General features: G+C 45.3%; 1 protein-coding gene across 8 annotated transcripts in view; it reads left to right on the forward strand.

Moving 5' to 3' along the window:
- Gak (cyclin G associated kinase) overlaps positions 1 to 17,062 on the forward strand; it is a 64,101-nt gene that overhangs the window by 34,553 nt on the left and 12,486 nt on the right. For 6 of the 8 annotated variants that reach the window (XM_036200518.1, XM_036200524.1, XM_036200526.1 and 3 more), the window contains 9 exons: positions 513 to 646; positions 4,757 to 4,951; positions 5,385 to 5,502; positions 5,971 to 6,050; positions 11,439 to 11,632; positions 12,748 to 12,894; positions 14,172 to 14,651; positions 15,031 to 15,201; positions 16,322 to 16,444. In XM_036200518.1, coding sequence (XP_036056411.1) covers positions 513 to 646; positions 4,757 to 4,951; positions 5,385 to 5,502; positions 5,971 to 6,050; positions 11,439 to 11,632; positions 12,748 to 12,894; positions 14,172 to 14,651; positions 15,031 to 15,201; positions 16,322 to 16,444 — 1,642 coding nt within the window. The remainder of the gene's footprint in view (positions 1 to 512; positions 647 to 4,756; positions 4,952 to 5,384; positions 5,503 to 5,970; positions 6,051 to 11,438; positions 11,633 to 12,747; positions 12,895 to 14,171; positions 14,652 to 15,030; positions 15,202 to 16,321; positions 16,445 to 17,062) is intronic. The other 2 variants (XM_036200520.1, XM_036200519.1) reach the window with 2 other exon arrangements.

The raw sequence follows: 17,062 nt of genomic DNA on the forward strand, positions 1-17,062 counted from the left end.
CAAGCTGGCCTCTAACTCACAGAGATCCACCTGCCTCTGCCTCCCAAGTGCTGGGATTAAAGACATGTGACATCACATCTGGTACAACTGCTAATAAATATTGCAATGAGAACAATGGTAGGATGAACTGGTGATATTGGCCTGTAATCTCAGCTACTTGGGAAGCTGAGGCAGAAGGATCACAACCTAAAGGCCAGCTTAAACAACCTAACAAGACCCTGTCTCAAAACAAGTAAAAAGAGTCTTGATAATACAGCATTTACATAGCATACAGGAGACCCTGGGTTCAGTTCCCACAAATGAAGAGAAAGGTCTCCAGGAGGGATTAAACATGGGGAGGACAGCATGAGTGGGAGGCAAGCATATTTATATGTTTTTAAACAAGCCCAATATGAGGTACTTCTCTTAGCCACGTAGACAGTTGGGAAATTTATAGGAACTGCTGTGAGCCCTCATCCTTTTTGTGCATGGGCCCTGTGTGTAAAGGAATTCTGTTTCTTTTTTCATTCTAGGACGGGAGAGCTGCATCTGCTGTGGCAGTCTGTGCATTCCTGTGCTTCTGCCGTCTCTTCAGCACTGCAGAGGCTGCTGTGTACATGTTCAGCATGAAGCGCTGCCCACCAGGCATTTGGCCATCCCACAAAAGGTACCAGGTGACTCTCGCTGGGACAGTGATGCCTACAGCTTTTTGGTGCTGCCTTCACTAGGTTGGACCTGAAGGCAGGTCCTCTAGTTTGTCACAGGCCAAGTTAGGATCACTGTAGTTTCCAGTTCAGCCCCAGGCCTGTGCCCACAGGTGCCCAGCAGGTGTAGACCACAGTTCCACAACTGGAACTCTCAAGCTGTGATAGCTTCTGACTTGCGATGGCAGCCTCCTGTTGAGTGCCTGGGTACCAGGTTTTCCAGGAAATGTGTGAACTTGGTGTAGCCATCCAGCCTTGTATGGACTTGGAAGGTTATTTGGGAATGCACTGTGAACCTTCACACTTTCAAATGTGAAGTGTTACCCTGCTTGCTCTGAGGTCACAAAAATACATACAAGACTCACTCAGACACTCCTGTTGGTATAGAGTAGGTCATTCACCTGCAGTGCAAAGGAAGCAATTCACTTTGTTTTTCTTTTTGGTTTTTTGACACAGGGACCCACTCTGAAGCTCAGCCAAGCTTAGAACTCATTATATAGGCCAGACTGGTCTCAGCTTGTGCCAGTCTCCTTATCTTAGCTGCCCTAGTGCTGAATTTGGTTAAGAAGCCACCTTGTCCATTTTTTATGTGGCTACTTCATTTGCTAGCTATGACCACTCATGTTTAGTATTCACCATTCCCCTAGATCAAGAGTTCCCTTTGGAAGTCCAGGTTTTAGAGAGACAATGCCCATCATAAATGTCCTCTGTCTTAATGAGTACTTGGAAAGACATGGATCAGCCTCCTTACTGAGAAAGAGAGTGGGCTTTGATATAGACAGCAGAACTGCTGAGGGTGGGTGGAGCATAAAACAAAAAGTCAACATGGATGCTAGTGTTAGGCAAAGGTCCATGCCAGAAGGGGCCCTACATTTTGCCAGTGGGAGTAGTAGGTGTTCTTCCCACAGTACATAATTCCCTTGGGAATGGGACCCACCTTAGTTGCTCACTGCCTGGTGGGCAGAACATCATAACTGCAGTGTGTTTCTCAGTCCATATAAGAAGAGTAGGTATATGTCTGTGTCCCTGTTCTAGCATCTGTTAGGGGAGGCTGGAAGGATTTCAGCATGTTTAGCTCTCAGCCACGTGTGCTTCTATTTCCCACATGTTGGGGCCTGCTGGGCTGGAGATGTGGGCAACAACTGCAGGGCATAAAACAAGACAGTGTCTTTGGGACTCAATCAGGAACCCTGGGGCCTCCTGGAGGCGCCATGACATAGTGTCATCCCTGTCCTAACAGTGACTGGGACAACTTCACATCTATGCCCTTTTCACACCCACTGTAAACTGGGGCCTTCATGCCATCAACTTACCCAAGATCTAAAGAGCACTGAAGAGATACTGCATTTGTTGTCAGGATGTATTTGTCTGGATACCACATTGGAAGACTCAGAATACTATATTGGGCTTGGGTAAAGCCTGGGTGTATTTTAACAGAGTATCCATTCCTTGATGACTATTCTCCAGAAAGCAAGGTGAGGAAAGCATATGCAGTGTCTAGCCCTTTCTCTCTTGAGGGAAGTAAACAGAACCAAAGAGCATGTTGGAATTTAGAAGGAAATTTAAAATAGCTGATGAGTCTTCCAAAGACACCAGCAAGGAAAGCAAACAAGATTGTTTGGGGGTGTTTGTGGGAGGAGGGGCTATTCTACATTAGTAGAACTGCACAGTAGTAGTGTGAGAATCTCAGACTCTTGGGTAGATTCTAGCCAGTGGAGGAGTAAACCAGTGATCTGAAAGACAAATCGCCGGGTGTTGCTCACCTGAAAACCAATATAAGACCAGAAACCCAAGAGTTCTCAGATTGTTGCAAATGGCCAAACATACATGTAAGTGAATCCCAAAGGAAGGGAAAGTATAGAATGAAACACTGAATACGTAAGCATCTCCAGGATTCACAGCAGCCACAGCCACAGACCCAGGAGTCTCTGAGTACACAAGCACAACTGAAAACAAAAGGTAATGAAAACCACCCGGCATATCATCCTACTTCATCCTGAACACAGAATCTGAGCCTGAGGGAAGGAAGCCACTTGCAAGAAAGGAAAGCATGAATTAGACTGTCAGAAACCTTTGACCACCAATGAGGAATTAAGACAGGTTCCTTACATAGCCCTGGCTGTCCTAGAACTCACATGTAAACCAGGCTGGCCTTGAAATCACATAGATCTACCTCCTTTTGCCTCCTGAATGCTGGGGTAAAAGGCATGTACCACCAAGCCCACGTGTGTGTGCACACTTTTTTTTTTTTTTAAAGAATGGTCTCTTTATGTAACCTTAGCTGGCTTAGAATTTGCTATGTAGATCAGGCTGGCCTCAAACTCTTAAGAGATCCTTCTGCCTCTGCCTCCCAAATGCTGGTATTAAAGGCATACTCTACCATTCAAGACCTAAAGGTTATTTTAAGTGCAGTGATATCCAGGAAAACTTGTTTCTCCTCCAGTTTGGCTCTGCTTCCAGTCTCAGTTGTGGGCAGCCTCCATTTCCACTTGCCTTTGTGCTAACCATCAGATAGACAGAGACTTAGATTGTTGTTGCTACCATAGTCTCCTGACTCCTGGGCAGTTGAGACAAGTCTACAGGAAGATCCCTTCACCCATATTGATTGAAGAAGATAGCTGCTTCTCACTCCCTCCCCTGCCAGAGGAAATTCTGTTAGTGGGAGCCTGACACAAAAATGCCCCATATAGAAACACTCCCCAAAAGAAAGTCAGAGAAGCTCTATCATCAGTAGACAAAATAGAGTCAAGCATGGTGGTGTAAACCTGTCATCTCAGAACTAGAAAGGCAGGACCAGGATGACCAAGAGTCAAGGCCAGCCTGGACTACAAAACAAACCTCTATCTCAAAAAAAGGAAAAACAACAACAAAGCTGGGCTTAGAGGCACCTATCTGTAATCTCAGTACTTGGACGTTAGAGCCAAGAAGATAAGGAGTTCAAAGCCAGCTTCAATTATATAAGAAGTTTGAGGCCAGTCTGATCTATGTGGCCTTTGTCTTAAATAAATCAAAATTTGTAGTATGGTAATGCTGGAGAAATAGCTAAGTAGTTAAGAGCACTTGGCTATTCTTGCAGGGAAGACCTGGGTTCAATTCTCAACACCCACATGGTGGCTCACAACTTTATATAGCTCTAGTCCCAGGGAATCCAACACCTTCTTCTGGCCTCTCAGGGTACCAGATATGCAAGTGGTGGATAGATGAGTAGACATGCAGACAAACACTGACACATAAAATGAAAATAAATAAATTTTAAAACAAAAAATGTTATGGTAAGGTTGACTCCCAACATTCTTCTCTCAGTAGTCAGTAGAATAAGTACACACAAAATCAGTGACTCCCTAGCACTGACTGGCTGCTGTAGAATATTTCACCATAAATACAAAGATACATTTCCTTCAAATGCATGTGGAACATTAAAGCAACTTCATTTGAGCCTTTAGTTAAATAAGTGTGTTTGAGTGTGTGTGTGTGTGTGTGTGTGTGTGTGTGTGTGTGTGTGTGTGTGTTTTCAAAGTCCTCTGGAGCTAGAAATAAAGGTCATTGTAAGCTGCCTCATATGGGTGTTGAGAATTAAACTAGGGGCCTCTGAAGAGCAGCAAGTCCTCTTAACTGCTTAACCATCTCTCTAGCCCCTAAGTTTAAAAAAAAAAAAAGAAAGAAAGAAAATTAAACTGAAATTATACATACAATAATATGTCCTCAGGCCCTAAGGGTTAATAAAACTAGAAATCAGCAACATAATCTAGAAAAATTCCTAAATATTTCAAAATGAAGCTTCTAAACAACTCATGAATGAAAAAGGAAGTCTCAAGGGATTTAAAAATACTTTTTTTTTTAAAGATTTATTTATTATGTATACAGTGTTCTGCCTGCATGTATCCCTGCAGGCCAGAAGAGGGCACCATATCTCATTACATAGTCCCTTAACCACTGAGCCATCTCTCCAGACCCTTAAAAATACTTTTAAAATGTAGTAACAGATACTTTATTTGAGAAGGGGAAAAAATGTCTTATGTCTGTCCACTGAGGACACATCACATACTTGGGTGACAAATGCATGTCTGCCTTAGGTACATTGAATATATATGTGACATGGTGGCAGAGGAGCCCATCACACCCCATAACAAGCCAATGCTGGTGAAATCTGTTGTCATGACCCCTGTGCCATTGTTCAGCAAGCAGAGGAACGGCTGCCGACCATTCTGTGAGGTCTATGTTGGGGAGGAGCGCATCACCACCACATCCCAGGAATATGACAGAATGAAGTGAGTACAGATTTGGGATGTCTCACCCCTTGATGGTTTTGTTTCCTCTTACAGACTTCTAGAGCAGAAACTGCCTTTGTGTTGACATGTGCTAGGTACAGATGACTGCATGCATGTTGGGCTGAGGGTGGAGAAGAGGGGCGTATGTGCAAGAGTGACTTCTTGTGCTTAGGAGGCACAGGCAGGTGGGTCTCTGAGTTCAAAGCTAGCCTGGTCTACAGAACAAGTTCCAGAATAACTAGGGATACGTAGAGAAACCCCATCTTGAAAACAAGCAAACAAACAAAAAGAATAGTGACTTATTGGAATAAATATTCTGCCAATAACTACACAAACAGCTAGAGAAAATGTTGGGTAAACTCTTAGAACTCTTGTTTTATTTATTTATTTATTTATTTTAACTTACATAAACCAACTTCTTAATGTGTTCCAGGGAGTTTAAAATTGAGGATGGCAAGGCCGTCATTCCCCTGGGCATAACAGTTCAAGGGGATGTGCTCATCATCATTTACCATGCCAGATCCACTTTAGGAGGGAGGCTGCAGGCCAAGGTGAGTGTTGCTGGCACTGCTTACTATGTGCTTTAGTCTCTGGATTGACCTTACTATCCAGTGAGTTGAAAGCTATTGTTCCATAAGTATTTGGGCCAGTCCTCAATACTCTCTGTGTCACCGTAAAGAGGGGATTTTAGCCTGAAACGTCAAGAATTTCCCCCATGATCATAGGCTGTAGTCTCCATGAAGAGCTGTTGTGCTTAGCATTGGTACCTCTCCTGCCTCAACCCAAGCTGCTCTGACCCTTTGTGTGGGCATCTTCTCCACTCTCACCAAGCATTTGACAGAGAGCACCAGCCTCCAGATAGTGTTGCCGTATCGAGACATCCCCTATCTGTCCTGTGCCTTGAGTTGTGTGTAAGAACAGATTGTTGGACCCCATCTAGCAGCTTATGTTCTTGGGGAAGAACGCTAATCCAGGATTAGTATGCACTCTCAATGGGTCTCCTGCTGGTCTTCTTGTAGATGGCGTCCATGAAAATGTTCCAGATCCAGTTCCACACTGGGTTCGTGCCTCGAAACGCAACCACTGTGAAATTTGCAAAGTATGTTGGTGTTGCACTGTGCTGCTGTTGGAGAGGGACAGGTACCCAGAACCACTAGCTGAACACATGCATATGGGTCAGTCCAAAAAAACCCCAAAATTCTAGCATTTAGAAGCCTGCCAGATGATGCTGATTGTAAAAGTGGATGTAGGCCCTTGCCTGCTTGTGTGCTCTGCCCCTCACACTTTACAAAGGGCTCAAGTGTCCTCCACTTTGTACCCTGATGCCTTTGGACTGACCCTATGCATCTCTTTTTAGAGTTTAGCTAGTTAAACTAGATGTGACATAACCAGTGAGTTGGCAAAATTTACTCTGTTTTGATTCTTTGCTCTGTGTACAGGGCTCTGCTGGATATTGAGTTTGGAGGTAGTGTGCTGGTCCTACCTTCTAGAAGCTTGGCCTGCTTTTACAGACAAATATATGAACACACACTACTGAGTAATATCCCTTTAGACTGACAGAGGACTTGTGGGATACTGCTGTGTATATTGGATTCTAGCAACATGCTCCCAGCTTGCGATGAGTATACCAACCACTTCAAGGTTGTTGGTGTAGCCTGTAAGCATAAGGATATATTTTCAGAGTCAGGTGTATGGGTCTTGCTCGTGGACTCTCTTCTCCATCAAGCACACTTACCAGCCCTAGGCAGAAAGGGAATGAGTGTTCCAGGAGTGAGCAGAAAATTGCCAGGGGCTGTGCCACCTGCCATGTTGTGTTCTTGTTCTTTCCACTGGCCCAAGGGAAGCACTAGAGCTGGTCTGCCACAGGTCACAACTCCAGAGACTACATGTACATGTGCGTTTGCTCGTTTCTTGCATTTGTGTCTCTGATGCTGATTCTTCACTCTGTTTGAGGCAAGGTCTCTTACTCTGTAGCTTAGGCTCATACCAACTATGTAGCGCAGGCAAGCCTTGAACTCATGTTGATGCCCCTGCCTCTGTCTCATAGGTGCCTCATTCTTTTTCTTGCAAACAGTAGTTTCTGTAATTTTCAGCCACTAATGGAGGCATGGTTAATTTTTTTTTTTTTTTTAAAGACCAAATGACTGAAGACCAAGAAAATGTAGGTGAAAGATTTATATGATTCAGGTATTAGAGTTAATGAACAAGAACTTTTAATAGTTCTGATTAGTATTGCTATGATTTGAATGTCTCTCCACCAAAATTCATGCTGGAATTTAATCCCCATTTAGAGTTATTAAGAGGAAGAGGACTTCATCTGATTATGATGTGGGGGCGGGGGTCTGGCTTTTGGAAGGCTATTAAGATTAAATGAGGTCATGAAGGTAGTTCCCTGCCCATTAGCTCTATATAAGAGGAAAGGGCTACACTAGTACATTCTGTCTGGCCATATGATGCCCAGTGCCATCTAGGGACTCTACAAAGCTGCTGCCAGCCAAGAAGCCCTCACCAGATACAGCCACCAGTCTCAGACCTCTTAGCCTTCAGAACCATGAAAAGCATAAACTTTTATTCTCTCTAAATCAGTCATGATACTATTACAGTAGCAGAAAATGGATCAAGACAACACATTAAGGAAATCAAAGGGAGGGCCAGCAAGATGTTTCTGCAAATAATGGTATTTGCCACCAAGCTTGACTTGAGTTTGATTCCAGGGACCCAAACGGTGGAAGGAGAGAACCAGCTCCTGCAGGCTAACTCATGTGCGTGTATACACACACCCATACAAAATAAATACATTAAAATATAATAAAGAATTTTTTAAAAAGAAATTGGGGGGAAAGTGAAGGATTTCAGCAGACCAGGAATCTGGAGACAAGACAGATGTGAATTCTAGAACTGGAAACATAGCTGACATGAAGAATTTGGGGAATGTGTTGGCAGCAGAACAGGAACAGTAAATTGTAAAGAATGTATTCTTTAAACTGAGCACTGAGGAGATGAAGGAAGGCTGAAAAGATAGATAAATGCCAGATCTGGGGTCAAAGGAGAAGAAACAGATTCAGCTCCTGGAAAATCAGTAGACAACTAAGCCAATGAGGGGTCAGGTCTGTGCATACCACACAGGGTTTTCTAATAACTAGAAGAGAGACCTCTGCCTCAGAACACAGTTAAATTGATAAAAGCCAGACAGTAACAAGCACACGGTAGGCAGATGTTATGATTGTCATAGTGAACTGAGGGCTAGAGGCCAGAAATCAGTGCAGTAACATCTTAGGAGTGATGGAAGAAAAGTATGAGGATTCTGTATCTAGGGAAAGCGCCTGTGGATGGTGATTAACTTAGCAGATATGTTCAGGGAAATAGGGTGGAGTAGTTTATTACCAAAGAGCAGACCAAACAAACTAGAAGCAAGCCTAAAACTAGCTATTAAGATATGAGGAAAATTGGGATGGTCCTTTAATAGGTAAAATTAAGTGTATGTTGACTACCTAAAACATAATAAATCATTTATTATCATAGGCTTTAAGATTTGTTTGGAATTGGGCATGTTGGCATACACCTATAGTCCCAGCATTCAAGAGACAGAAGCAGGGGGATTCAAGGCCAGCCTGACCTACTAAGTGAGTTCCAGGACAGCCAGGACTGCATAGAGAGACCCTGTCTTTAAAAAAAAAAAAAAAAAAGATTTGTTTGTAGTAAAATCCATGACAGCAGCCCCAAAGAGTCGGGAGAGATAACCAATGAAATGTTTTCTTATTAGCCTCTGAGGCCTGGAAGTCAGCAATGTGCTAATCGTAGGCCAAAGAAATATGTTTTGATTCCACAGAACACAATAAAAAGCTTAATAAAGATAGAGGAGAAGAAAGATGGAACACAGAATATGATTAATTTAGGTAAGACCAGAATTGAGAAATGAAGAAACAGAACCAGAGGAGATGGACAGAAAATAAGCAAACTCAACCCTAGTGTGTCCGCCCAGTTCCAGATGTAAAAATATGCCACATGAAAGATGATGCTATTATGTTGATTAAACAAACAACCCAACTAAAAAGACTAGAGGGCCATGTTTTAGAAATATACATGTGAAGACTAGAAAGGCTAATAGCAGTGGGATGGCACCTAGCACACAACACAGGCTAAAGATCTAGTCACTGTCAGGAGCAGCTATTGCAGACCAAGGTGAGGTGCTTTGAAAAGTAGCACTGTGGTGTGCTGAAAGGTCAGTGAGGCATCAGCAGACCACTTGTGTGTTTGTGGGCACCCATTAACAGAATGGGTGAACTACATTTATGTCATTTCTTTTTTTGGCAAGCAGAACAGTAAATAAATTGTTATATAGATCTTTTATACAATGACTTGAGTTTTTTTAAACTTCAGTAACTGAAAAAAACTGATTTCTCAGCTGAGATGTGGTGGTGCACACCTTTAATTGCAGCATTCGGGAGGCAGAGGCAGGCAGATCTCTGTGAGTTCAAGGCCAGCCTGGTCTACAGAGCAGGTTCCAGGAAAGGCGCAAAGCTACACAGAGAATCCCTGTCTCGAAAAACTTTAAAAAAAAAAAAAAAAATTACTTCTCTTTTTTGAGGTATCCAGTGTATGGTACTGTTGCCTGAGTTTGGGGGAGACTTCAGACCACCGAATACTGACTAGATAAGCCTGCAGTAAGGCAAGGGTGTTGACAAGAGAAGCATACATGAATGTACAGCAGACTGCTCTCCAGAGCAGCTGAACTGTAGCTGTAGAAAAGAATTGGGAGCAACGCCATCAGATGAGCTTGAGTAGGTCAGTCTGGCCATGGGATACACACGAGATCTGAGGTGAGGTCCTGTGATTGAGCGAGGGTCCCAGGGGGATTTCAGTGCATTATACTACAGTCATGACACAAGTCAGATTTTTATTTATGATATACTACATGTGTGAGAAGCCCCTTCATTTCCCATTGGAGCCTAGACATACTGGTATCCAACCGCCATGGCCTGTGAGCTCTGTCTTGAAGACCAGCTCCTAGCCCCCTACTCACACACCCTCATTGTGCCCTCACTGCCCTGCTGGCTAGGCTGGGCATTCTCAAGGTCAGTTGGGCAGGGAAGCAAGAAATGAGCTGTGTCCAGAACTGTCATCAACCTGTCTTAGAGGCTGAATCTGCCAAGTACACAGAACACTCTCCGTGGGTTCTCCTGCTTTGTCCCTCCATCCTCATTGATGGCAAGTTTTGGCCTTTCCTCCCTGTAACCATCAGCTATATGTAAGCTGTCTCTGCCTAGCTCCATGTGGTGACTGAGTTATGTCCCAACTGAAAGACACATATGGAGGGGAAACCCCTGTCACAGAGCCACCTTGCTCTGTCCTCTGCTCTCCAATATGCAAAGGGTTGTATCCCAGGCAGGAAGTAGTAAACTAGGGGTCTTAAGCATTGCAGGTTTATCTGCATCTTATTTAATAATGGTAAGAAACAAAATGAACCATTGCTTTGCCACCCAGATTACCACTCTTTCCTCCCCAGCTTTCCTTACACAGTGGTATTGATAACTATAGTCACAGATTCAGAGAAACACTTGGGACCAGGAGCACATGGCCTCCCTTGGCACCCAGGAACATCCCTGAAAATGAGTTGCCATTGCTGTGTGTGTTTCGTAGATTTTGTTGGCTATGGCAATGGTGTTGATAGGCACAAAATGTAGTAGAATGTACAGAGATATTACATAGCAAATAAGTTGTAAAACCAGGGTATATTTGTAACTCTGGGATGTTTGGAATGTAGAATTTCTTAAAGCAGTGTGGAGCTACCACATAGGGACAGTTTGTAAAGTGATTAAGATTGTTGCCTTCAAGGTGGCCTGCTCAGCATCCCTTGCTCCCCATGTCCCTGTGATGTCTGAAGACCTTATGACCTCCTGCTTCCTGCTTCCTGCCTATCCCTCTTCTCACAGCCCAGGTTGCCTCCCTGGACCTTCAGCAAGTCTTGTTCCTAGCTTCTAATAACTGAATTCCAGAAGTCTTGGATTTATGATTATCTAGTTCGGATTTTTGCCAAGATGGACATATTTTTATAAAAAATCTATTTAAGATTTCAGAGTACCTGATTTGAACCAATCAAGTTTCTGCAGTATGTGTCTACTTGCGGGTGAGGCGTGGGGCCTAGGGCCTCTGGTCAGGGCTATGGGCCTGTCTTCCTAGATGTAAGAGTCATGCTATGGCAGCTGTCCTGTGTTTATTCTGAGCACCTACCCTCCCATAGACATGGGGAACACAGAAGTCTAGCTCAGTAGTCTGCCACATTAACAACTAAGGAAGCCCTGCCCTGACACAAGGGGAGCTGGGCAGTGATCCTGGGTGCACAGCCCTGCTGTAAGTGCCCATGTCCCATGGGTAGGGATGGTTATGTGTCCACTGTCTCACCATCAGTCTTTATCCTTTCTGTGGATGCTGAAGGACTTCGGAAATACCCTGGCCGTACTCACTTATTCCCTCTCGGTACCTGTAGGTATGACCTGGATGCTTGTGACATTCAGGAGAAGTACCCAGATCTGTTCCAGGTCAACCTGGAGGTGGAGGTGGAACCTAGAGACAGGCCCAGCCGAGAAGCTCCACCTTGGGAGAATACCAGCCTGAGGGGCCTAAACCCCAAGATCCTCTTTTCCAGCAGGGAAGAACAGCAGGACATCCTGTCTAAGTTTGGTAAGATGTGCCCTGGCTCTCAGTGTACTTGCTCAGGACCCAGTTCTAGTGACTTACATTTCTAGGAAAGAGATACAGGAACCTCTGTACCTTTCTCCCTGGTTTGGGCACCCCTACCTGCTCTGTGCTTACCTAGGTGCTACAGAAGGTAGCAGAAACTCACTGTTGGATAAAGACGCAGCTATGGTACCAGGGAAGGGGGACACATGGCACTATGATCTGAGGCCTCTCATGGTTTCATAAGCCACATGAAATACCTGGGCCTAACATGGGCCTAGCAGGGAAGTCTATTCTCTTGCTCTGCAAAAACAAACTCTGGAGCAGTTGTTCTCAACATGTGGGTCATGACCCCTCTAGCAAACCTCTGTCTCCAGAAATATTTACATTACGATTCATAACAGTAGCAAAATTATAGTCATAAAGTAACAACAAAAATAATTTTGTGAGTGGTGGTCACCACAACATGAGGAACTGTATTAAAGGGTCACAGCATTTAGAAGGTTGAGAACCGCTGCTCTAGAGTGTGGTGTTGCTCTCTTGAGTACATGAGCCTTGGATCTACTTTTGGGATCAACATGAAGTTGTGACTGGGAAGGATTTCCTCCAGAGTTAGGTTTGTAACATGAGTTGACTCAGGTCATATCCTCTGGACATGACAGTTTAAATGCCACACTGAGAGTGGGAAGCTTTAAGACCTGTAAGTTTGAGCATGACTCCACTCAGCATAGGTGTCCCCTCTGTTTATGTCAGCCTAGTTCCTACAGAAAATGGAGTGCCTTAGCAGGTTGGGCTTGACCTGCTGCCTGTAGCTTCTCTATGGTCAAGATTTGTACATTTTGTATTTTTAATCTGCAGATAATTAAGTATTCTTAAAAGGAATATATGTTTGCATCTATGTGTATGTATGTGGTATGTTCAATGAGTGTGCTGTGTGTGTACATGGGTGTGGCACAGCATCTGAATAGAAGGATGGTGGAAATCTACTTTCAGCCAGACCTTGTTTTCAAGGAACTGGTACAGATGTCATTATGGCTTACCTGCTCTGTTGCTCTGGCTATTCCTTGCCCAGTGTTGTGCCTGGCACAGGTAGCCTGATGTCAGCCCTTTCCTGGCAGGGAAGCCAGAACTACCCCGGCAGCCGGGCTCTACAGCTCAGTATGATGCTGAGGCAGGGTTTCCAGAGGCTGAGATCACAGAGTCGGATTCACCGCAGAGCAGCAGCACGGACACCAACCACTTTCTTCACACGCTGGATTGGCAGGGTAGGCATAGGGCACAGCTAATCCTTCATTCTTCCATGGGGTCTAGTCTGTCGTATGCCTGTGAACTTACTTGTCACCACTAATTTCTGGCATCAGGCTCTATTAACTACACAGTTGCAGCATTCTGCAAGGGCCATATGCTGAGATCAGGTACTTAGGGTGAAATTCATGGGGACAAGCAGAATTGAGGTCTCCTTAGAGGGACTGCAGACCCTACACATTGGCCTGTTGTGGGAAGAATTGTGTCAGTGAGGATCAAACTCCAGACTCATGCATGTCAGACAAATCCTCTACAATTGAGCTACACATTTAACGCTATTGCCTGGCACTTAAGAACAATTTGTATATTCTTTTAAGATAGAAACACACACACACACACACACACACACACACATATTCCTGAGGTATCAGCTTCATTTCATTATTGACTTGAAGTTATTTGTTGACCAAGTCTCTATATTCATGGTCTTATTAACAGGCCCAGAGGTTCTCAAGGAGCAGAGGAGGAGCCTCAGTAGAGGGATAAACTGAACCATGGTGGTTGATCATCTCCATCTTGGAGTTACTTTATTTCTTACTGCCTCCAGTTTCTACTGGGCATCTTAGTCCCTTCATGTCTCATAGCCTAGTTATTACAACTAAACACTTAGGATCTTCACCTTAACCACTCACCTTCTTGACATATCCCAGGGTATATATCACTACCACTCACTTAGCAAAGGACATTTCCCCAAGAAGTGCTATGGTATGTCCCCTGCTAGGTTGTGGTTTATCAAGGCTCTCCATAGAGGTGGAGAGGCTAGCAAGTAGACCTATTTGAGGTTGGGCTCAGCAAGGGAGAAAAGTCCTAGAATCTTGGCTTCTTTGTTGTTAGATAGAAGCCAGTATTGTGGCTCCAGGGTGGTCTGTAAATTTCAAGCCTCAAGACATGCTCTTGCCGGGTGGTGGTGGCGCACCCCTTTAATCCCAGCACTCGGGAGGCAAAGCCAGATGGATCTTGTGAGCTCGAGGCCAGCCTGGGCTACCAAGTGAAGTTCCAGGAAAGACGCAAAGCTACACAGAGAAATCCTGTCTTGAAATACAAAAAACAAAACAAAACAAAAAGACATGTGCTCTGAGGCCCAAGGTTGGCCACTGGGGTGGGGCATGAGGATCCTGGTGTTTCTGTATGGTTGCAACGTGGGCCCTGCTGAAGCTTCTGGTTATGTCAGCTTGTTCCACCCCCTTACTGCTATCCTAGCTTGTGGTTCAATCAAACGATGGTTTTCTTTCCACAGAGGAAAAAGAACCAGAGTCTGGTGCAGACAATCCCTCTCCTAAGGAGAGTCAGTCTGTCTTGATTGCAGACAGAGATGGAAGTGAAGTGTCAGATGAAGAAGACCCTCCATTCCCCAGAGAGGAGAAGGAGCCAGGGTCTGGAGAAGACACACCAAGGCTGGCAGCTGGGACCAGACAGCAAGACTTAATATTTGATGTGGGCATGCTGGCTGCCCCTCAGGAGCCTGCACAGCAGGAAGAGGGTGTTGATCTCCTGGGCCTGCATTCTGAGGGAGACTCAGGGCCTCCTGCCCCCTCACAGGCTTGCAGGGTCCCCTCCAGCAACACTGACCTGTTGAGCTGCCTTCTGGTACCATCTGATGCTGTTCAAGTGGGGCCTCCTGGTGACCTGCTTGGTGGTGAGGCTCCTCTGCTTCTGGCAAGCCCAGTTTCTCTTCTTGGGGTACAGAGCACCCTACAAAAAAGAGTCCCTGACACTGGTATGCATTTCAGTTATGCAGAAAATTGGCTTTATAGTAATAAACAAGGGTTAACCATTCCTGCTGTGTAGAAAAAGGATCATCACTGTTATATTGACATCTGGAGGGAGGGAGCTGCCTTCTGAAGAAACTGTGTAGCTGCATCACTTCCTACTGGTCTCAGTTCACAAGCCAAGACCGCCAGCTTTGGCTTCAGGGGTGATGTTGTGTCCATGGGACAGTCGTAAGCTGTGGGTCATTAGGAGAGCCATGTATCCTTGGGGGTGCTGCTGGATGTTCTGAGTCCATATTGTTGAGGAAAGTAAAGGCCTGAGAGCAGGGCAGCGGCTTCCAGGATGCAGGCTAAGGTATAATGTTTGTCCCTGCCTCTGTCTCCTAGTGGACCCATTTGACCAGCTCCTACTGTCATCCAACTCGGACACCCAACCCTGCACCAAGCCTGACCTTTTTGGAGAGCTTCTCAACCCTGACTCTGTAGCTTCCTCAACACCCTTCCCATCCACCCACAGTGCCCCACCCCCATCCTGCAGCACTACCTTCCTGCCCCTGGGTGAGTATGTCCATGATGAATATTACATAGATGCCACAAGCTTATGCCCAGAAAGGCCTAGGAGCTCCTACTTCCTGCAGGCCTCTGGGGATAGGGCTCAGGGATAGACCAATGGTCATAAAGGCCTTCTGTCTACTACAGCTCTGGTGCACTAGGCCTAACATACCACTTGGTGACTTTCCAAAAGCCTAGAGCTTCTCAAAGCCTGGCAGGACACATTGGTGTCTTTTTCTCACCTCCTTAATCTGTCTCCACAAATCTGGAACAGGTTCCACTGCTGTATACAGGCCCTGCTAGTGAATGTTTCTCTAGTTTGGGGCTGTGGCTGTGACTAGAACAGCTACTTCTGCCAGAAGCTTTTAGGAATGAGAGGACCAAGAGGTAGGAATGACAAATTAGGGAACAGAAAAGTCCAACTTTAGGAAGAGGGAACAGGATGTATAAAGGCTGGTCATGTTGGAGCAGCAGGCATGGCCCATTTAGGCAGATGTTGTGGGGTAGGAAAGGAGAGGCCAGGCTGTCACTCTAGCCAGACCTTGGAGAGTAAGCTTGGTTCTTTTTCCTAGCAGAGAGTACATGGTCTGGGGCATGCTCTGGAGGACAGCTGACTGCCCTGAATGACTTATGGGTAGAAAATTTAACATACGGCTGTGCTGTGCTGGGGTGGGTTCATGACCAGCAAAGGACACAAGGACAAGCTCTAGATTCTAGGGAGTAAATATGGCTGTGGGTAAAAGGACCTTACCCATCATAGGCTATGTATGGCAGGTTTAGAGAAAGGCAGAAAGGTTCCGAATGCCCTTTCAGAAAGGCAACATACAAGTGTTGTCATTACTGTCTTATGAAGATGTTGCCTGCTAACGTCTGTTGCTTAGCTTAGTGGCTATCTGCTACTTGCTCAAGACTATCAGAAAAGAAGCCATATGATGATGGCTGAGCCCAGCCAGTTCGATCACCAATCCTGTGAGTTCAGAATATCAGCTACCATACTCGTCCCTTAATTTGGATGCTGGTCAGCAGGTTGCCTTCTGCTCATGCCGGGGATGAGAGAGGTTCCCAAGCATCATGTGAAGTGAGAAGGCACATACACCAAACCCTGCTTTTCTCTGGCTCCTTCCAGGGGATCTCTCAGCCGAGCCTAACAAGGTGATAGCTTCGTCAAGCCACCCAGATCTGCTAGGAGGATGGGATACCTGGGCTGAGACTGCTATGCCTGGTCCAGCCTCCATGCCAGTACCAGAAGGTATGAGCACCAACCCCACTGTTTCTGGGCATTCAAGATTGGTTAAAACTGTGGCCAAGGAGTCTCCCCATGCCCTTTTGAGAAGAGGTTGAAGCAGGGCTTGCTTACAGATTCCTGCACAGTCTAGTCAGCCAATGTGTGGTGACTACAGAGTTTTTTGTTATTTGTTTGATGGGAACACAGACACTATAATTATTCAGCCTTTGTTGAGTGGCAGCAGTGTCTGGTCCTCCTAGTGTAAGTAAATTAGTTGCAATTTTATGGGTTTGGTTCTAGGTTTTGGTACCAAAGTGTGAGTTTTGCTACTCTGGGGAGAGGTGTCCTGACTACCTGGGAATCAGGTAACACCTTGAGCTGCTTAAGACAGCTCTGATGGCTGGAGCTGCAAAGAGGCAGCCCAACCCTGGAGGGCAAGGTATCCTAGACACCTCAAGCTGCTCAAAGCAGCTCTGCCTTAGAGGTGTCCAGGACACCTGGAGCTGTTTAGCACAGCTCTGATAACTGGAGCTGCAAAGAGACAGCCCAACCCTAGAGGGGAAGTTTTTCTGACTTCTCAGGAAAGTCAGGCCTGGAACTGCTTCAGCAGGGAAGGGTATCCTGACTATTCGGGAAAGTCAG

The sequence above is a fragment of the Onychomys torridus genome, chromosome 10, assembly GCF_903995425.1.
Source record: "Onychomys torridus chromosome 10, mOncTor1.1, whole genome shotgun sequence".
NCBI lineage: Eukaryota > Metazoa > Chordata > Mammalia > Rodentia > Cricetidae > Onychomys > Onychomys torridus.